Consider the following 22,791-nt stretch of genomic DNA (forward strand, 5'->3'; position numbering starts at 1 on the left):
TAATGCAAAACTCAATAATAAATATTTTATTATTATATAAAAAAACACCAACATGCAATAACATTTTTTTATTTTATTTTTTTTTTTTCAAATTACTCACACATTTCATTTGGTAGCACTGCTTTTTGGCTTTGAAATATTTGACTTTCCAATAATCTTAGCCCAAGAAGCCTTTCTGGTTCTCAATGGGATATTGCCAGTTGCACGGAAATCATTTGAAAACCCATTTGATCGTATTGTATCCACAAGTACTGAGAGGTTCCCTGCTGGAACGTGGAAATAAGATCACAGCTGGACGGTGCCTTTTTCCCGCCATTTCCCTGAATACGGTGGGGGAATATGAGGTGCACGGGTGACTCTCTGTGTTTCTCTTTGGGTCTCTATATATTCACATTACATCATTATAAAATCAATTTGCTCTCCCCAAAGGCTCTCGCAAAAAATTCTAATGTCCAGCCTCTTGCTCCAGCACATTACATTTTACTGTAACTTTTGCTAGCTTTCCAAATTGCTCTATTTTGGAGGAATTTCGATAAGAGCGAGTGTAACGTTCAGCTGTACTTGAACAAAAATGAGACTTTCTCTGGCATAAACAATTTAGCAGCAGGAACGAGTCCTTCTTCATATCACTGGCATTTTCTGTCAGACCAGAGGCAATGAGAGCGAGTTTTGCATTCAGAGCACAGCGCAAAGCACCTTTTAGTGTCATGACTGGAATGGAAATGGAGTTCGCCACAGGTAACAGAGAAATGAACTCCCATGTCAGAGGAAAGGGCTCTCTACGCCACACTCTTAATATCAGAGCGGAGCAGGACAATGGCAGAGCAACATCTGATTAGAGCGGCTGAGCTCCAACATTCCGTTTCTATGGGAACAGGATATTATGTGCTGGCCCTGAGCAAACAGGAAGTTTATGTCTGAGAGCTGTGTTAACAGTGGCCTGAGTGACTCTTTAGGGATATTAGGTGATTGGTGTTTGTTTTTTGTTTCATAGAATCAGTTTTTTTGGACATATATACATACAAGGACTAAATTATTGAAATATATTTGATTTTGTTTACAGAAAAGGAGAAATAACAGTGCAACATCTAATGTAGCCTATATATGCTGAGTTACGGTTAATTTTTGTGACGGGCTTTATTTGTTGAAAGAAAGAAAACTAATTGGCAGAAAGTGACATCCTAATTGTTCTCTTTATTTTACAAAAGCACAATGTTTTGTTTTCATTGCAAGTGTACACAAATAAAAGCAAACCTTTATACAATGATGCATTATTAATAAGACAATAAGTATTTAAGTTGATTCTGCTAGTATAAGGAAACAGTAGAAGTGATCGCGCTGGCGCACACACAAACACACACACACACACATCAGTTCCAGCACTGGTAACTTGACTGCACAGTTGGTACTTTATGAAAATAAAATACAGTGAAGCAAAGCCTATAATTTACATTAAAATAATAGTTTAGCATTCAGATATGTTACATCGCAAATATGGAAATATTTTGGATTGGGGATGAATTTCAAAATATGTATATAAACTGTTGCTTTATAAAACAGTCATTACTTCGTTTTTGTTTTTTATCTAAAACTACATTGTATCTGATCATCAATCTCTCATTAATGGGTGAATGTGATTTTTCTCAAAGTTGTTATGTTATTACCATCTTTTTGCTGCAAATTACCCACTTTTATTTAAAAATTATATATTAAAAAAATTTAGATTTTAAAATTATACTAAAAAAGCTATTATTCAATATGTGAGATTTTTATTTATTTATTTTTATGTATCATCGTTTTAAGAACATGTAATTGTTTTAACTTATTTGTAATAATTATTTTGAATTTCTAACACATGATTTCTAAAAAAAAAAAAAAATATATATATATATATATATATATATATATATATATATATATATATATATATATATATATATATATATATTATTTAATTCTAACAAAACAACATAAATATTACTCTAAAAGCTAGTCAAATAAAATAATGTTTCGTTGCACTTGCACATTTTCCTACTACTCAGTACTAGAAAGTATTTACAGAAAATATATTATTACATGTTTAAAATTTTAATAGTGTAGTAAACCTTTATAAGCATCACTATTATTATTACTTCTATTGATAGCTAGTGAATAATCTTTTTATAGAATTTGTACAATTACAGTTCAGACCAGGATGCCCCTCTGAACATGACTGTGGTCTTGCTGGGTTAGCTTTCTCTCTCACACACTCATGTGGATTGAGTTTCTCCTCAGATCAGCTGACCTTTACAGTGTGAGTGCACCTCATGCAGTGCCTGCAGTCGCTCATGTCACCATCCAGACAGACAGCCAGAGGGATATAACCTCACCCTCCATATCCTGAAATATACTCTACACAGGACACGAACATAAATACTTCTAAAATAAAAAAATAGGCTATATATGATATGTACACTACTAGTCAAAAACCACATATTGTGTGTGTGTGTGCGCGCGTGTGTGTGCGCTCACGATATTTCTGGCCAGTGTGAGAGAATGTACTGTGAAGTAGATGTTATTCAGATTATTGTCTGGACATGAATAGGTACCTCTGCGTTCAAAAGAGATTTGGAAGTGCTTAGAGCTTTATGTATCCATTCTGTATTCAGATGTCTTCATGTCCAAAAAAAGAAAAAAAGATGAACTAGTTAATTCTAGAGAAAATATAACATCTCTGATTTACTGTGCAATAAATTTGCAATTCTAATTATTTTGGTCTCTTATGTTGTGCCAATTGCAGTCTATTAGTCAACAGGGGCCTTGCTAGCCCTTAATTAGTATTCTCATCTTCTGTCTGTTAAGTGTCGGGAGAATCATTGTGGTTACATGCTTACTCACTGACATTTCCATGCCTTATGATGCTCAGATGCAAGCTGGTGATTATCCAATTCCCAGCCTACATTTGAGAAGCGTTGGTGTGAGAACCGCGAGCCTCCATTATCCAAGAGCGCGTCCTCTTCTGAGACACTCAATTATGATGTCATCTCTCAACTAATCAATCTTCAAAGGTGTGCTGTGGGACTTTAGTTGAGAATTTCAGCTCTGGCAGGAAGCGTTTTGCTCTGTTCCGAAACCCAGTGAATGCATTATTGATTATTAAATTATTATTCTATCATTTTTGCAACAGTTTATTCCAGTTGGAGTTTATGCTGGAAAGAGATTCTTGTAATACAATTTTAGGTTTCTTTAAAAAATATTTATTTTATTTTATTTTATTTTAATTTTCATGAAATGGTGTTTAAATATAAAAAAAAATTATTATTTTATTTTAGTAATATTTAATTAACAATAAAAACAATTTAATATTTATGAAACACATTGTATAAAGACAAATCTATATTAAATACATTTATTACTATATTTTATTAATATTTCTTTTTTTTATATGAAATACATTGTTTAAATACAAATGTTTATTCTATTTTATTTTATTTTTAATATACAGTAGTTAAGTCAGAAATGCCAAACTGTGTATGAGTCAATAGTGTGTCAAATCACCTAAGCACATGGTTTATGGACTTTCTGTTCAAATCAGTTACTTATGAGCTTCCATTTCATTCACAATGCCTTTGCTAGAAGTCAGTTGTATATGTAGACAGCAAGTCAGTGCACTAGGATTTTCTGAAAGATGTAGGGGACTGTTAATTATGTTCTCACAAAAGTGAATAATTTACATCCTTGTTTTTTTTGGTTCTTGTTCTTTCGTTGTAGCTTAACTTTATCTCTCTCTCACTCTCGCTTTCACAAGATCATTGTAACCTTTTTAATGAGTGATTTCTTATCCATTTCTCCACAGGTCAGCCTGCCCAACGACTCCAACTGTGTGGAGGAAATTCTGCGGGTGAGTTGAATTGAGTCTCTTTCTCTCCAGCACGCTAATTATTCCCGGTCACCTGTTCAGCGCCGTTTTACACTCACTTCACTGTCATCAGAATAAGGGTTCGATTTTAAAGAGAAGCCCTATTACATTAGGACTGATGGGCCTTTTGTTCCAGAATGCACCTTTAAGAATGTGTTCATGTACAGACTGAGAGCAGTCAAAAGAAACCTGTCATGTTTCACGCTATTTTAAATGAAACCCTCACAATGTCTTAATAGCTTTCAGACTCATGGTATTTCATCTGATTGGTTTTTAACAGAATGTTTACGTTCTTGTTAGTACGGCGTTTTTATAATTAGTCTTTATGATGTATAAATGTGTCATTCATGCTAGTTATTCATGCTTGAGGGCGTATTTAATACATTAAGAGATGACATCTGCAGTGATGCATTCTGAAAATATCATAATGTCATTTTTTTTTATATATATAAATAGCTGTACCCAGTTACTTAAATAATACAAACACATCATTCGTATTCATACTCATGACTTTAAAGAGTATAATACATTATAAAACATGTTATCACATAAAATGTTTATTTATTCTCTCTATCCATCCATCCATAACATTTAGGAAGAAGACACAATATATGCAAAACAACAATGCAATTTAGTTTTGATTTTTGTGTTTTAATGCATTACATTTTAAGGTTGAATCCGTAATGCATGCATTTAAATACTTTTATTGAATTTTTTATTAACTCATTATAGCAAGAGTCACCCATTAAGCTCCTCAGAAATTATATATTTTTTCTTTATGTGATGTTAGGACGTGCCGCACAGATATCAGTGATCATACTGACTCTGTTGGCACATCTTGTATTCTGTCAGTGAGGGCAGAGGCAGAACATGTTGCCAGGGCAACCCGGAGTACATCTGTCTGCTGAAGTGCATGGTGGGATTGCTCCGAGGAGCCGCTGTAGTCCCTCACACTTGAGCGGCGCTGATTTTGACTCACATGTGACTCATGAATGAGGACGGGTTTTTTTTTGCTGCTGTCTGTCAGGATTCAATCCACATTCCTCCAGATCCGTGATGTGGAAAAATCCCCTGAAGAATCCCAGTGATGTCATAACGCATAACTGCTAGCTGATAGACAGGAATCAAAATAACATATTTTCACATTTTAATCAGTAATTGTTCTCATTGAATGTTAGTCGTTTTTTTTTCTGATGAGAACTTTTGTTCACACTTATTTTAAGGTCCAATTCCCGCTATTAACACACTATTAACTATGATTTTGCCTCAATAAACTAATAATGTGTTGCTTATTATTAGTTGTTATAAGTTTAGATATAGGATTAGGGATGTCGAATGTGGTCATGCAGAATATGTGCTTCATAAGGACTAATAAACTGGTAATATGTTAATAATAAGCATGTTAATAAGCAACACGTCACTAAAATAGCTATTAGTGTTACCGAACTTTTGTAAGTCAGTAAACTCCTTCTCGTTATTAACTAGTTGCTTATTAGCATGCCTATTATCAACATATTGGCTGTTTATTAGTGCTTATAAAGCTCATATTTATTCTGCATGACCATATTTTACATCCCTAGTCCTAGACAATCACTAAAGTTAAAAAACACAGTGTCTCGATACAACAGATTATTGCTTTCCAAATCTAAATATAACTTGTCAAAGAGCTAGGAATGGGCCAGGAGGTTAAGTAGTTATTTTTTTTTTTTTTTTCAGATTTCTTTTTAGCTTTAATATTTTTTGCAGCAGCACTTTTAAGGTAATGAATTCATAGAGGAGGGAGGGATGTTATCATGCTGAGAGCCTGTGCTGCTTCAGTGTGCTTTAGACTGTCAGCACAGTAAACTCTCAGAGAGAAGTCACATCTCTAAATCCAGCTTCTTTAAAGCAGCGCCCCTGCAGCCATCAAAGCACCACCTTCTTAACAAGCCCAACGCATTCAACAGTGCATTCCAAGACCGTTTGTATGGGACTTTAAATAACCTGCCCTGAGCAATGTTCCTGTTATTATGCATAACAAAAGTCTGTGTTTGGGTTTGAGCTGAGTTAGATTTGTGCAACAAAAGCTTAGAGGTATTTAGCCTATATATTTGTTGAATTTATGTCATTTACTCAAATTTCGGGCAGAGCAGTTTACTCTGGTTGCGTTAATGTAAATGAATGCACGCATGTAGTAAGTTGTTTATGTTCAGTGCAAAACTTTAAAACAGGTCAAAAATAGTCCCATTTTAAGAATGGATCTTGAGACCTCTCTTATATATATATATATATATATATATATATATATATATATATATATATAAAATAAAAGTCTATCTAGAAATAATAAAAAAGTGCAATTTTGCATATCCCTACAAAAAAGTTCCTTTAGCTAAAAAAATGCACATCTGTTCAAGTAAGGATCAGTCAAGGTCAGTTTTTATTTATTAATTTATTTATTTTCCTCATGCTTATCGTTAAATATTAAAATATTTAAAGATTTAAATTATTCATTATTTAATACTTAACTGGTTTAATACTCAACCAGGTTGCCTTTATGTGATCAAAAATACTAGAAAATATAGAATATTAAGTTTTACAATTCTAAATAACTGTTTCTATTTTTGAATAATAATAATAATAAATAAAAATAATAATAATAATAATAATAATAATAATAATAATAATAATAATAATAATAATAATAATAATAATAATAATTAAGTAATGTAATGGTAAAGCTATGGTTCTTTCAGAAGTTGCATTATTATTATTATTAGTATTAGTAGTAGTAGTAGTAGCAGTATAATAATAATAATAATAATAATTATTATTATTATTATTATTATTATTATTATTATTATTATTATTATTATTATTATTATTATTATTATTATTATTATTTCCCACTGACCCCAAACTTTCCAACAGTAGTGTGTCATGCATTAAGTGCAAACGCTGCATTGAAGGCCCATTAGCCCCTTTATATCCTGTTCTCAAAGATGTCCAAGAAACGAAGTGATTCTCCATGGAGAGAAAGGTTAAGCCATCGGCTCGTTTTCCAAACAGCAGAAAATCCTGATCCAGGCTCATGGACATATTCCCATTACACAACTCAAGGGTCATAAAATGTCTAGAACAGAGCCAGGTTGAGCAGATTTGCAGCTTTAGTTGGATGCAGCTGGATGTCACAGTGCCTAAGAATATATTAATGCCAAATGCGCAGGATTAATGAAAATAAATGATGATGATAATAATAGCCAGATTAAAATGGTTGTTTTTATGTTAGTGGTTGATAGTTTTATATGTAAACAATATTAAACTTTATACTGTGAGTTAATGTAGTTTGTGTTCTTCTGGCAGATCCTGAGCAGATCATGAATATTTTGCATGACTGCGAGGCATGTGGGAATCAGATGAGAGCATGCAGGAACTCTTTAACCACTTAACACACTGTGTCATGTGTACAGAGATGTTCCTGTCTGTCAAACTTCTGTGGATAGAATAGAAGTGTACGAATGTTGCATTAGATATAATATATCAAATGCTGCAGGACCTTTTCTCAGAACTGGTTTCCCTTTTATGAGCCATTCCTGCAATAACTTTTAATCAACTGGTGATTCTAGATTATGAGGTCAGTTCTCCTCAAGTTGCACAGATGTTCTAGCAGACTAACCACATGTGAACAGAATCACATTAACTTTCAACACGATCCACTTAAGTATAAATTACACTTTAAGATTTTTCGTGATGCAGATGCGTTTTTTTTTTTTCTTTATAAGAACAGATTTAGAATGGGTGCCATCAGAATGAGAGTCCAAACAGCTGATAAAACATCACAATAACTCACAAGTAATCCTGAATTAATGACTTGAAAAGTGAAAAAATAAAATAAAATAATGTGTGTTCGTAAGAAACAAATCCATCAATAGGTTTTGACTGTATGCCAATGCTTCTGGCCAAAATATGAGTCCAAAATACAAAAATTATAACACTTCCTCCAGCAAAATCGCCATTCTCTGATTTTCCTCTCACATCGGAATCCACAACATGTTTGTTTAGGACTATTTTGGGCTGTTTTCACTAAATGGTGCTTGATCTGTGCATATTTCTCTCCTAATTCAGGCAAAAAAATATATTTTTGACTGGAGGAAGTAATATTATTCATTGCACTTTGTCCAGAAGTGACAGTTACAATGCCTTAATGGATTCGTTTCTTGTAAACACACAACTTTTTTTCACTTCACAAGACATTAGCTTTTTGATGGACTGGAGTTTTGTGCATTATTGTGATGTTTTACCAGCATTTAGGACTCTCATTCTGACGGCACCCATTCACCGCAGAGGATAGATTGGTGAACAAGTGATGAATTTCTAAATATCTCCAAATCTCTGCAGATGAAGAAGAATTTTTGTGTGTGTGTGTGTGTTTGTGTGTGTGTGAACTATTCCTTTAAGCATAACTTAGACACTTCTTGAGGCCACTATATAATTCCAAACAAAGATAAAGGACCATAACAAGGAAGGGTAAAGGAAAATGCGTAGCTCATATTTAGTATGTAATATGAATATAGCAGTACACTAAAGGTTGTTGGAACAAAATATTTCCCATCTGAACACAGATATCTGTGGGATGTATAGCTGAGCTGTCCGAGAAGTGTAAGAGTAAACAGTCTCTGATCCGGCCTGCTCTTGTTTGGATAACCTTGTTTGGCTCCAGGAGGAACGCTCCGTTGCTTTTAATAAATGTAATTTGCAACTCAAAGCTTCCACCGCCATGCATCGCCCCCACTGAAGCTCCAAGAAATGAATGGATTTTGGGAGCATTTTTCTGGAATGTAATAACACCGGTTTTCTTGGGAAAGAGTGTGCCGGAGATTTCACAGTATTCCTGCGTGTGATGTCATTAGGCAAAATGGCAGTTCACTTAAAAGAAAGTTTAATAAATACAATCTCTTCTGAGGGATTATCTGTGATTGTTTGCCATTGTCATTTTCTGTGTCACTTCTGATAATTGAACAAGATGTTTGTTTATGTACTTGTGCTCGTAGAATACCTACTGTACATCACATTTCCCACCAGATACATGATAATATTATACTCATTGCGCTCTTCACTTCTGCATCTTTGACTGTTTAGCCTCGAATTTGAATCTTTACACAGATGTTGCAGATTCATTTTAACAGCAAGCACATAATCTGTCAATCTCTCTATCTGTCCATGCTATTTCAATAAGTATTATTGTTTTATTGTTGAAGGAGATGACCCACTCCTGGCCTCCACCTCTCACTGCCATCCACACACCAGGCAAAGCTGAACAAACCAAGTTTCCCATCCCTTCAAAGGTGGGCTCCTTCTCTTTCTTTCTCCCTCTGTGCTTTGAACTATTTACACTAAATGGGCTTCATCAACATTATAGTGCATTAGTCAGCATTACTGAGTTAATGCAGAGTATCATGACATAAAATGCTATTGCTAATGCTATTGCTTACAAAGCAAGCAGTTAATATTCTTCAGAATGGTTCTGGCTTTGTTTAAAAACCAATTGAGCTGTAGTTACCTGCAAAGTCTTCTTTCTAACTGAACCTGATTTGAAAAACTTTACAGAGGTAGCAACTCCACACACATAAAATCGGTGCTTCTAACAAGAGAAAGCTTTTGTGTAATTTTGTGTTGGCTTACAAAATCTATCAATAAAAATACACAGCACACACAAATATAGAGTAAAATATTAATTTACTAATTAGTTTGAAATATTGTTATTAATGCTTCTCACTATTGAATTAATTGTAGTACATATATTAATATTTGACATTTCTAAAAAAAAAAAAAATAAATAAATAAATAAACAACAACCTTGAACCATGGCTAAAAGTAATACTAATAGTCTAAGACAAATATGCAGAACGTAGATAGAAAAATTATCAACTCAAAGTATCCTATGAAATCTAATGGGAATCTTCTAATAACATATCAAAAAGCTGTGAAAGTTGACAAGTCTAACAATTTTTCTGCAAAAATTACCAAAAACACCAGTGGTCCTTGGACTTTGTTTAATATCTTGAATTCTGTTCGGAATCCAACAGGCAATATCTGTCTTGCAGAGTTTTGAACTTTGTGTGAAGATTTTTTTAGATTTCTTGTGGAATAAATAGAAGCAAATAGACAGTCCATTATTTATTTTACTGATGACCCATCAGATCTTTTGATTCCTACAATGTTTTTACATTCATTTGAGCCATTTACCATGCAGAGTCATCAAATTGAAGCCATCTTAAATTAAAATTTTCTACTTGTTGACTCTGGAAACTCAGTAATTTTAGTGATTTTAGATTTTTGTGCTGCATTCGATACAGTTGACCATGGCATTCCTTTATCGTGCCTTGAAAAGTGTGTGAGCATCCGAAGAAGTGCCCTGAGCTGATTCAGATTTTATTGTATTAACAGAACTTTTTCAGTAGGTATCGGTCGCACTGTTTCATCTGTAGCCTACCTCTGGTGTTCCTCAAGGCTCTATTTTGGCTCCCATCTTGTTTTCACTGTACATGCTTCAGTTAGGTTCAGTTTTTAGGAAGCATGGAGTGTCCTTTCATTTTATGCTGATGACACACAAATCTATTTACCTTTAAAAGCCATGACAATAATGGTTTAGAAATATAGATTGCATGCTTAAATGATGTAAGATCTTGGATGTCTAAAAATGTTTTGCATTTAAATGAGGGAAAGACAAGCAATTGTCTTTGGGCCCTCTGTGGGTAAACGAAAACCAAATTTTAACTGTGGTCATTTAAACTCTTTAATCAAACCAAAGGTGAAAAATCTTGGAGTTCCTTTTGATTCCTTCCTTTAAGTTTGACCAACATATTAACTCAGTAGTTAAGTCATGTTTTAAATAAACCTTAAGATCTTTTCTGTCTTTTAAAGATCTTTAAATAGTCTTACATGCTTTTGTTTTATCAGGTTCTGACTATTGTAACTCCTTGTATATTGGACTACCCCAATCCTCCATGCCATGGCTTCAGATGGCTCAGAATGCTGCAGCCAGATTTTTAAAAGGGGTTCATAAACGAGAACAGATTACTTTGGTTTTAATGTCTTAATTAGTTGCCAGTTTATTATAGAGTTGAATTTAAAAGGTTGCTGTTTGTTTTTAAGCCCTTAAATGGTATTGCCCCTTATTTGTCAGATCTTGAAAATTTGAATAGGTCTGCCAGGTGTGTGCAATCCTCAGACAGTATTTCTCTGTCATATCTAAGATCAAGATTGAAGTTGAGAGGTGACCGTGCATTTGCAGTGGCCTGTCCTAGGCTATGGAATAGTCTTCCCTTATCTTCCCTAATCTATTTGATTTTAAATCTAAGTTACAGTCTCATCATTTAACTCTTTTAATTCATTATTATTGCTGGTCTCATTTGAACTCATATTTAGTGCACTATTTTTATTAACCTTTTTTTTCCTTTTTTTACCTTTTCTCTTTTGATCAGCACAGTGGTCAACTCTTGTTTTCTTTATTTTAAGTAAATAGATCAAATTAAATAATGTTCTGTTGTTTTTTTCTCTGTCTTGAATTTATTGTTTTCACAGTGCAGTGCATTCTTGGATGCAGGGGCATTGCTAGGGTCATGCTTTGTTTCGAAGGTACATAAAGAGATAATTTAGCTCAAACCATTTATAGACATTGCATTTAAAATGTGGTTTTATTGAATGGGTTTTAAATGTTTTTTTTAATACTGTTTTAAAATGTATTCTTAGTTTTTATAAGATATACCACGTTACATGTACTTACTATTATAATAAAAATAAATTATGCATAATTACATGCAGGTATTCCTAAACCAGCCCCAATCCTAACCCTAACCATTTAGTAAGTGCATGCAGTTAATTAATAGTATAACTCACATTTAAGTACTAAAATGTTTAATTACATTGAAACAAGGACTACATCATTTATAGTTTTATTTGTATTTTCCTCATTTAATACTCTCTGGTGTTTTCTATGCTCTTACACACTCTTTATACTATGGGAAACTCTGGTAAAAGTCAAAGAGCAAAAGTTGCTCTTGATTTTTCTAAGCAGATTTCCGGCTGTTGTTATAACATCTGTTTATCACTCTTCACCAGATGTCCTGAGATAAAGAATGTCATTAGCATGATGTCAAAATATATTTACCTCTCAGCTGCTTTGAGGCAATGCGTGACCCATGTAACTTTTTATGTAACTTTATGTAGCCAGTTATTCTGCTGTCTATTAGAAAAAAGATTTAAGTTTGATTACATTTAGAATATAATTTCCTTCAAAATGAATACTACAGAGTTTTTGAACAATATTTAAAATTGAAATAACAAGCCTGTTAAAAACCCCTGTGTAAGTAAGGACAGAACATTCCACTCAAGATCTCTTCAAATCCCATCAAGCTCTTTTCTCTTTGCAGTGGCGTCCACTATTTGTCTTTTAATAGGACATGGACTGAATCTCATGAGTTGGCTTGGCTGACATGCTAATAATACGCTGACTCTATAAATCCATCTGTAATGGTGGCATCAGCGGAAGCAGACGCCTTATCTTCGCACCACTCACCCGCTCAAGTGTGATTCGTGTGCCTGCTCTAATTGTATTAGTGTAAAATCAATTAAAGCTATCAGCAAAACTATTTCACATCTGTAGCTGTTCCATCTGAGTTAATGGCCAAAATGTAGCCCTTTTTTTCTTTTCTTTTCTTTTCTTTTTTTTTTTTTTTTTTTTTTTTGTAGTCTGATGTTGTTATGTTGGATTAAGGTTTTTTTTTTTATTTTAGTTGTTGACTTTCCCTATATTATTCTTTTTCTTGCAGGATTCCCAGCATGTGACCTCAGGATACAATGGAAGTAAGGAACATTTTGCTTCTATGTGTCACATATTAGCAACGTCAAGCAGTACTGACCAAAAAAATCAAATAAATAAATAAAGCAATAAAATCCTTAATTTTCCAATAAAAAATGTAATGGAATGCTGTGTTATTGACACATTGTAGTCTGTGCCAGACTGCTGGTATTTGGGCGCGTGCAGTCAAACCTGTTCTCTAATATTTCCATGAAATTCTTTTCACAGAACGCTGCAATGTTTCCAGTAACAAGCCTGCAACCAAGTCGGTACCACAGAAGTCGTGAGTATTTATTTGATGAATTATTTGAGGGAGCACCCCTGGGTCGAAAGAGAGTGAGAGGGAGAGAGAATGTTCGTACCCTTTGCTTTGTTGCTGTGTAAAACATTTCCCAGTGAGACACATCTGGTCAATTCCCAGCTGAGGGAAAAAGGCAGTCTTCACCAACAAACATTACAACTGGTGGTCCTTCACTTGAACCCTTTCCTAGACTTCCTCTGACATATTAAAATACACTTTATTCAATGTCTACGATATGGCATTGAGTGAAGGACACATGTTATAAACTACTTAATGGAGTGTGTCGCATTTTCCTCATATTTTATGTATTTTTGTTGTGCAATGACATTTTCCTTTGGTATTTTTTTCATGCATCTTATTAGGAAAAATTATACATTGCATTATTTATGTTCATAGAAAACACTTCTAGTAAGTAATACGACACTGCTTAAAGGAACATTGATTATGAAACAAAGAGTTTGGAGATTAATAAAATAATTTATGAATTCTATGTTTACATAAATTTAGCCAACATGGTTAATACAGTGATTATTTGGGGGGGTGGGGTGGATTAAGTTTGCAGCTCTGCAAAAGTGTTAGGTAGTTTGTCTTGTTTCCAGAAGTATCCTAAAAACTAAATTAAATTACTTGAGAAAGAAAATGCCATCATAACTTATCTTTATAAGTTAAAGGTACAATTTGTAAGATATTTGCAGTAACATATCCAAAAACCACTAGGCTAGTGTTATATATTTTGTCCAGCTGATTACTAACAATATCTCTAATGTTTTCAACTACTTGTAAATCATGAGAATATCCCTATTCTAAACAGTGACACAGGGCAGTGCATTCGCCAGTCAATGACGTTAGTTACCGTATTTTCCGGACTATAAGTCACACTTTTTTTCATAGTTTGGCTGGTCCTGCGACTTATAGTCAGGTGCGACTTATTTATCAAAATTAATTTGGCATGAACTGAGAGAAATGAACCCTACATTGAGCAGCATATAGCGCTTTCTCGCGGCTGGAGACGGTAATGTTTTCTCTTGGTGCTTGGTTCTAAATAAATGCGACTTATAGTCCAGTGCGACTTATAGTCCGAAAAATACGGTACCCTTTGTCACTGCCTTTACTGACGCAGAAACCACATGACAACAGTGTCGTGGACAAATACGGAAGTAGCTTCGCAACAAACTTCAACTAGAAAGAGATGCCGATCTCGCTTGTGTTTTACTCGACAGGTGTGTTGTTTTGATTTGTATCTTTACAGAAAATGTATGCTATTATAACAATTAACAATTAGTATTATGGGGCATACACCTCAAACGCTGGGCATCGCGTCTTTAGACCCACGGGAGGACGAGTCTGATACATAGTCTGATTGCGTCTTTGCATTGACTTTGTATGTAATCTACTAGCGCAAATCATTGAACTCGCGTTAAATCCTTGATTTATCTTTCCGTCTGATTGATGGCCATCAGCAGTTGGATAGAAGACAACAAATCCCATCATTCCACGCTCCTTCTTAGCGTCATCAAACCACGCGATTGTTATTGTTCAGATAGTTCACCCTCTAGTGACAAGTCCTACAACCTGTACCTTTAATGTTTCTTTGATAATTACCATAAATCTAATACAAATGACCTGTTTATTTAGACAGTTTATTTAATTGTATTTTATTTTTTTATAATTTAAGCAAAACATAAAATACACATTAAATGTCAGTATTTTTTATTTATTATGTTTTCCACATTTTTCCTTTGTGTTAATGTAAGTATTTATTATGTTGACGACTTGTAAATCCTCTCTAAGCATTTACTGTAACAACACAAAAGCCTGATGCAAAAGCTTGTTCTTTCTCTTTTTATGTTTACTTTATTGATAGCAGAAAAAAGGAAAAGGGGATGGAACCTGGCAGTTGTTGCTATAATTTTTAAGTATATTTCATATATTTGTTCTTTTTTCTTTGTTTCTTATTAGCGTCCAAATTTAGGTCAGTTAATGTGAATAATTTCTATGGAAAGCGAAGAAGAATTAAACTTGAGTGGCGCCGAAATTTGTTAGAACCTCTTCAAAAGGCTGTTTCTAAACAGCTATGACAAAGTCAAACAAATGAGTGTGGCAGAGAGTGTGTGTGTCAGTTTGGAGAGGCAGCGATGGGGTGATACTGCAAACAATAGCTGGAGGAATGCTGCATTGTTTACTTGTGGAAGCCACTTAAAAGCTGCAGTTATCTGCTGATTTGTTCCCAGTCTCTGATATGTCATTTTCTTTTTATTCCTGAGACCCAGAGCAAGCCTTGAGCGCCGCTCTTCGTGTTTACTGCATGCCATTCACATAACCCACTGTCTTCTTACACTGCTCCATTATTCCTTTGCTGCTCCTCAGAATCACTCCGCCTGTATTCCTCTCAATTATATGCCAGATATTTAAAGGCCTTAAATGATTTAACCAGTCCAAATGTTTAGGGATGCAGCCCTCAGGGTAAGAACATTTATGTCAATACTGTTTTTGTCCTTGAGAGCCGAGTGCATGAACTTAGGATGAATGTTTGAATTGTAGAGAAGACAGAAATTAATATCAGGAAATATCATGCTGACAGAAATGTTACATGATATTGAACAGTCTTTGCATTGCTGAATGTCAAAGGGGGGTGACGAATGCGAGAACTGGTCTTTCACCTGTGTGCCATGGGTCTAAATATGAAATTATATAATCAACAAAATCACAAATGTGATTTTTTTTTTCAGTCACGTCAAAATGTATTTAATTTACAGTACTTAAACCTAAAATCATTCACTCACCCTTATGTCATTCCAAACCTTTTTGAGTTTCCTCTGCTAAACACAAAATAAGATATTTTAAAAAAAATGTGGGACGATTGCTGGTCCCTATTGAATTATAATAAGTCATAATGTTGAGGTCAATGCATGGGGACCAGCAACTGTTTGGTTACCAACATTTTATGTAACAAAATGGAAACCAGCAACTGTTGGCATCCATAGAATGTTGGTAACCAAACAGTCACTGGTCCCCATTGACTCCATTGAATATTTCATATTATGGAGGTCATTGGGAACCAGCAAGTGTCGTTGGTCTTTATTGACTTCCATAGTATTTTATAGCATGGGGGTCAGTGGGGGCCTAGTCTCAGGCATCACGCCCATGGACCGTTGGCTAAGCTTCTGATGCATATGGGACACAACAGTGGAAACAGCTCAGGAATGTCGAAGTCGTCATAGGATTGGTTGAATTCTACAGGATTACCACGAGATGTGTGTGTCACATTCTTTAACATTCTGCCTGGAAACAAAAATAACGTGGTGCCAAACCCCCTCACTAAAGAAGGGGCTAATCAGTGCTTATTATGATCAACTAAATGCTGAATTTTCAAAAGTATGTGAAATATTTAAAGTCGTAGAATCACACCGGTCTGTTATTGTGGCAACATTTTCATGCCTCAAAACGTGCCGATAAACAAAACAAACTGTAATAGGTTGTTTGACATGTCGGTCAAACGGCCTCATGGGCGGGCCTTGGCCAATTAAAGCTGCCATGAATTCCAGATCTTAAGTCTGAAGGACTCCGCGAGACTAATGGGGAGCAGCAACTGTTTGGTTACTCAACATTTTATAGAAGAAAATGGGGAGCAACAACTGTTGACTTACATAGATTCTTGGTAGCCAAACAGTTGATGGTTCCCATTGACAAAGGTCAATGGGGATCGGCAAGTGTTGATGGTCTTTATTGACTTCCTTAGTATTTTATATTATAGAGGTCAATGGGAACCATCAACTGTTGACTTCCTCAGAATGTCGGTTACCAATCAGTTGCTGGTTTCTATTGACTTCCATAGAATTTCACACTATGGATGTCAATGGGAATTTGCAACTGTTTGGTTACAAACATTCTTCAAAATATCTTATTTTGTGTTCAGCAGAAGAAAGAAACTGTCCCTTTTAATTCCATCTACTTATGGATCCACAATTGAGATTCATACTATTGTTTAATTGCTCCTAGATGTTGACATTATGTATCACTTTTCAGTAAGTGATGTTAACTCTTCAAGTCCCATAACCTTGGGCAGTAATGTTCCTCACTCTACCACACAGATACCTCAAGACTAACATGGAGGATTCAGATAGGCCATCTTATAAACCTTTAACACTTGAATCTCTCCCACTTGAGCCACAATCATCCATTAGGTGGATAGTACAGAGGCTTTAATTTGAAGTTTACCGTTGTGAGGAGTCGTTAAATGGCACTTTTCCTCAGTGGATCGGCCATTTTGTAACCTCCTTGCGAGTGCCGATGATCAGTGGTGTAATTTACTCGGAGCCTGATATTAGTCACACTCAACTGGTGCTTTTCCCACCATCTGTGAGAGGACACCAGAGAATATGGGCTAGTGTCAAGCTCAGACAAGGCCGCAAACCAATGATAGCCTCTACTAGTGGATTAGATATTCTAAGGGATGTTGCTCTCCTCACATGTTCTGCTCGAGGTTATTATTATGGTGTTGTGTTCCACTATGGAATATTGGATTTATGGCAATCTATATGTTTTATTTTGACCAGAATCTTCCCTTTTAAGGCAACACACTACAGGCAATGCCAATGTTTTCTCATGCTAGTCAGTTTTGAGATTTTAGGCTATTTTGCTTTCATAACTTGACTTATTTTAAACTAGTGGAAATAAAATACACATTCAAGTGTTTATCCTATTACACTTTATTTATTTGCTCTGTAGATTTAAATTACTATATATATATATATATATATATATATATATATATATATATATATATATATATATATATATATATATAATTCACCTGAAATACAGCACTATACACACATATAACATTTTGAAGAATGTTGATGATTAACCAAACTGTTGATGGGAGCCATTTACCACCATAGTATATATATATATATATATATTTTCATACTATGGAAGTCGGTGGCTGCCGTCAACTGTTCAGTTACCAACATTCTTCAAAATATCTTATTTTGTGCTCAACAGAAACCCATACAGGTTTGGAACAAGTAGTCACCCCCTGATGACAAAATGTTGATTTTTGGGTGAATTATCTCTTTGATGCAAGAGACGGTGCAGTGAGACATTTTATATCTGTATTTAGAGAGAGTTTTCATTCAGCTGATTGTCATACAGTACACAAAAGCCTGTCTGATTACCCCTTCATTAAATAGGCACATTATACAGCATTCATCTCACATGAAGTCAACTCAGGGAGTCATCAAACTGTAATTGATTAGGCTTAATTAGTCATCAGAAGGAAGGGGAGAGGAGAGCGGTAAGTGCTGTCTTCATGATGGAAATGGTTGCGGATGGTCTTCAGCTTTGGTTTCTAATGATGCCAGGATGCTCTGAACTGCTGCAGCCTCAAAGTCAGAGATTGATCAGATAACCTTTGCCAGCATCCAGATCTGTATTAAGAATAAGAGCACTGTAGCAAACACTCTTAGACAAGGGGCAATAAGATTTCAAATAAATGCTGCTCTTTCGAACTTTATATTCACCAATGAATCCTGATACGAAAATGTATCATTCCATACAAATCATTAATCAGCACAACTATTTCCATCGCTAATTATAATAAGAAATGTTTCTTGATCTGTAAATTTGCATATTAAATGAATATATAAATATTTTGATTTCTGGATCACGATACACTGCAAACTGGAGTAATACAGAAGTTACTGGAAAAAAGTATATTTGATGATAAATTAAAACAGAAAACAATGTAATAATAATTCACAATATTGCTGTTTTACTATATTCTTTATCAAATAATCCAGTATAAGAATATTAAAAACATACAAAAACCGACCTCACAGTTCTGAACAGCAGTGTATATACAGTATATTTTGGCATCAAATAAGGTAAAGAATAGAATAGAATAGAATAGAATAGAATAGAATAGAATAGAATAGAATAGACCATCATGCTCAGGTTCTGTAATACAGATAATACGTTCAAGCATTGATTATTCCTTCTTCCTAGACCAAATTATCTAAACTTCTGTATGCACATTAAACATGCATTTCTTTTGTCGATTTAGATTTATTTTATTTTTTTCACAAACTTCTGAAACAAAGTCAAAATTTAAATATAACATACATAAGAACCTTCTGAGCTAATTGAGAGTTAATCATTAAAGCAGTCTTAAAGTGAACTGTGGAAGAACTACTTTTGGGATGACCACACAGTGAAAAGAGATATATATAAATAATTATTGATGATGTGACATGGTTAACAGGTTTGAATGAAGCATTGTAAGCATTATTTCTCCTCGTCCATATGAAACTCTCCTTATGTCTTCATGTCCAAGCATAGATTTGAATTCACAGCATTCAAGGGGTTCCTTTTATCCCTTTTAGACAGCACTTCTGAAAGACTCTGACATTCCCTCAGCGGTGAAGATAAACACAGACAACAGAAGGCACCCAGACGTGAGGTGGGGGGAAGGTGCTTTTTCATCACAAACATTAACATAGACTCTTGATGTGACACTCCAGTCAGCTCTGAATCTGAGTCGGAAGTGGCTCCGGGCCAAGGTAAATAACCCGCTGGACAGAGTGAGACAGAACAGGGGAGGTTGTGTGAGGATGAATGGGACAGGCTGGAGGTGGAAGCAGCCCTCTGGAGCACTCGTCCATCAGGGGCTCCTTAATCAAAGTTTTCCTAGGGTGGAGAGCGGGAGGAGAGGGGTGTTGCCTTAGCATTTCCCACTGCTATGTGTGCTTTTCCACCCCCAACAGGTTTTTTTTTTCTTTTCTTTTTTTTTCTGTTTAATCTCAGAATGTTTCACTCAGTAGCAGCAAAGATGGCAGCAATTACTGTAATTAATTCTGTGTAATAATTGTTATTTGTATTATTTTAATACAATATTTTTACATTGGTTGCAGGTTTAGAAAAAAAAAACTAGAGTTGTATCAAATCTTTTTAATAATTCATGGGGATTTATTCATGTGAAAACTCTTGAAAACACCATTTATTACTTATTTATTGGAATTTTTCTTTCTTTCTTTCTTTCTTTCTTTCTTTCTTTCTTTCTTTCTTTCTTTCTTTCTTTCTTTCTTTCTTTCCGTACTTAAAATGTTCAAATGTGTTCATTTATGGGAAAATTTTATTTTATTATTATTTTTATTATTATTATTATTTATTTATTTATGCCCATACTACCTGGCTGATATCACTAAAATGGGTGTCTTGAGAAATCTAAAGAAATGTGTGCAATTTTTTATTTATTAAAATAAATAAAATAAACAGTTGGAGGTGTGGCCTTTACGTTTTTAGCCAATCAGACAAATTCTCTGTCTGTCAGTATTTAGGTGTATTGTAAACATTGGGTTGACAAAGTGTTTGGACGATTAGAGGTTTGGAGGATGAGGATTGGCTACAACTTTGCAAAACACAAAAATGAAAACTGTTTACATAAACCTTTTATTGATTATTTCCCCATAAACAGCCTTTACAAAAAAATACTTTGTCAGTGCACTGATAGTAACAGACGGTAAAACCATAGTACTAATTGTTTACTGTGTTTGTGTTATAAACTATGATTGTATCTGGATATCTTGTAATAATACAATGGTATTAACATAGTACTTTTTTGTAAGTGTGGCCTGCCATGGAAGTATAGCAGTTGGGTAGCAGTAGCAGCTTTTGGGACCTTGAGTTGCTTTTGAGACGTGTGTGGTGTTGACAGAACTGGAGCGCTGCTGAGTCTCAGGGCAGTGCCGGCGTGCTCTTGTCTTCCCAGAAAAAACACACAATGTGTTTATTTACTGCTGTGCTAGTCCAAGTGCATTTTCATGTACTTGCCTGTGATTGAAACGGTGACTCTGTGTGGATTTCTTTTAAATTAGGCCTGGATTCATTTCCGAAGGGGCTACAGTAAACAGCTTTACCAGGAGCGTGTTCCTCAGGGACCCCCAGGAAGTGATGGAAACGTTCTTCTATCAGGCCTCGGAAGGAAACGCAAATATGTCGGGGCATGTGTGAATGTTAAGAAGAAACCCCCCCTTTTTGTGCTTCACCCTCAGCGTATTAACAGTTTCTCACTTTCAAAGAGGTGTCGCATTGTAAAGCTAACAGATAGGGGGCATTGTTCGTGTAAGGGGAGAGATTCTGTTTATTGTTCTATTAAGAATTATACTGCCCTTAAACTCAATATAAAACCCTGTCATAAACTTATATTTATAGCCCTCTGTTAGCTATATTCATACAAATATATTCTTAGCTCTGCCAGATCTGAACCCTGCTCCCTGTTCACCTCCAAATATTAATTCAATGTTGACATGGAGCGCGAGGGTGAAAGTCGCCCACCCTGTCGTTACCCACACACACGATCCCTCTCCAGAGTGCTTCCCCGCCTCCCCCCACATCTGGTCGCCTGGCAGTTCGCTGGAGAAAAGGCTTCTATTGTGGAGCTGTCAAAGCGCTAAGCTAAGTGGGCTAAGGGAAGGCTCTCCTTAACAAAGGAGCCTGTCACCATCAAATAACAACAAGAAGAGAGAACCCAGAGGGACACTCTTAAATGGCAATTTGGCACCTACGGTGGTCACTGTAAAAAAATAAATAAATAAATAACCAGAGACACATCTAATAATAGTAGTTATGGGGAGGGAGGAGGGTGTGGAAAATCTGGTGGAGTGAGGGGTTATTATAGAGGTGTGTGACTCTGTGAAATGGGAAAGTCTGGACCAGGAAAACTGGATCAGTACGCTGTCTTTAAGTGACAAGCTGTCCTGATGAATGAAGTCATGGTGTCAAGAAGAAGGTCAGGACACAGATTTGTTACCGCACCAGTCAATGGTGTAGGAACACTTCTGTCTGTTTTTGGATGGCATATACATGGACTGTTTTCTGACTGTCTGATTAGTCACACACACAAATCAATATGCGTAATATATCCACCAGAAATGTAAGTTCCCATGATGTTAAAATAAGTGCTTTTGAGGAAGACCTTGTTGCTGGATTTGCAAAAGTTTCCTGGCACTGAATCTTGAAATCTTTTTTTGAGTCATTAGAATGTAGGCTATATATTTTCTTGAGCGCATTTGTATATTTCATTTATGTCACATTTACATTGGCTGAAGATATTACAAATGTTGGATATCCTCCAACTGAATGGATTCAGTGGAGTCTGACTTAATGCAGTCTGTGCTCATCATACACTACATTTTCATTTTCTTTCCGTCGGCTCACACTAAAAAAAAAACATTCAGACAGGTTCTAACACTTGAGTGCAGGGATCAATTCTCACTATTAACTAGTTGCTTATTAGCAGGCCTGTTATTGGTCTATAAAATAGAGTTTTAAACATCAATGTTGACCAATTAAGACATACTGCAAAACAACTGCAAGGGTTTGACATCAAAGAGATAATCTGATAGTTTGAGACCATTGAAAAATCTGAACAAATTCTTGTTTCCTTGTTTGACCTTAACTAGCCATGGAAAAAAAGCTCTAGGGCATTGTTCATGATTACCTAAAGTAAAACAATTCTAGTTGGTCGGCAAGCTTCATAGAAGCAGACCTTCAGCACATGAGTGAACATAGAAGACATCTGAAGAGTGAAAGTTGGTCCAGTGGACTCATGAGTTTATATTTTAACCAATATTGGTCCAACCCATATTGGAAAGAAGCAGAATCGTCATGTGTGGACTGTTGAACAGTTCACAACCAGCATGACCTTTGCTGTCCATTTCACAAGTATCCTCAGCCACCAATATCTGGGGTGTG

General features: G+C 35.1%; 1 protein-coding gene across 1 annotated transcript in view; it reads left to right on the forward strand.

Annotated features, from left to right (window-relative positions):
- LOC113114350 (AF4/FMR2 family member 2-like) overlaps positions 1–22,791 on the forward strand; it is a 198,513-nt gene that overhangs the window by 109,046 nt on the left and 66,676 nt on the right. Inside the window, exons 4-7 of the mRNA XM_026281262.1 lie at positions 3,836–3,880; positions 9,136–9,222; positions 12,709–12,742; positions 12,966–13,020. Of these exons, the coding sequence (XP_026137047.1) occupies positions 3,836–3,880; positions 9,136–9,222; positions 12,709–12,742; positions 12,966–13,020 (221 nt within the window). The remainder of the gene's footprint in view (positions 1–3,835; positions 3,881–9,135; positions 9,223–12,708; positions 12,743–12,965; positions 13,021–22,791) is intronic.

The sequence above is a fragment of the Carassius auratus genome, chromosome 14, assembly GCF_003368295.1.
Source record: "Carassius auratus strain Wakin chromosome 14, ASM336829v1, whole genome shotgun sequence".
NCBI classification, from domain to species: Eukaryota; Metazoa; Chordata; class Actinopteri; order Cypriniformes; family Cyprinidae; genus Carassius; species Carassius auratus.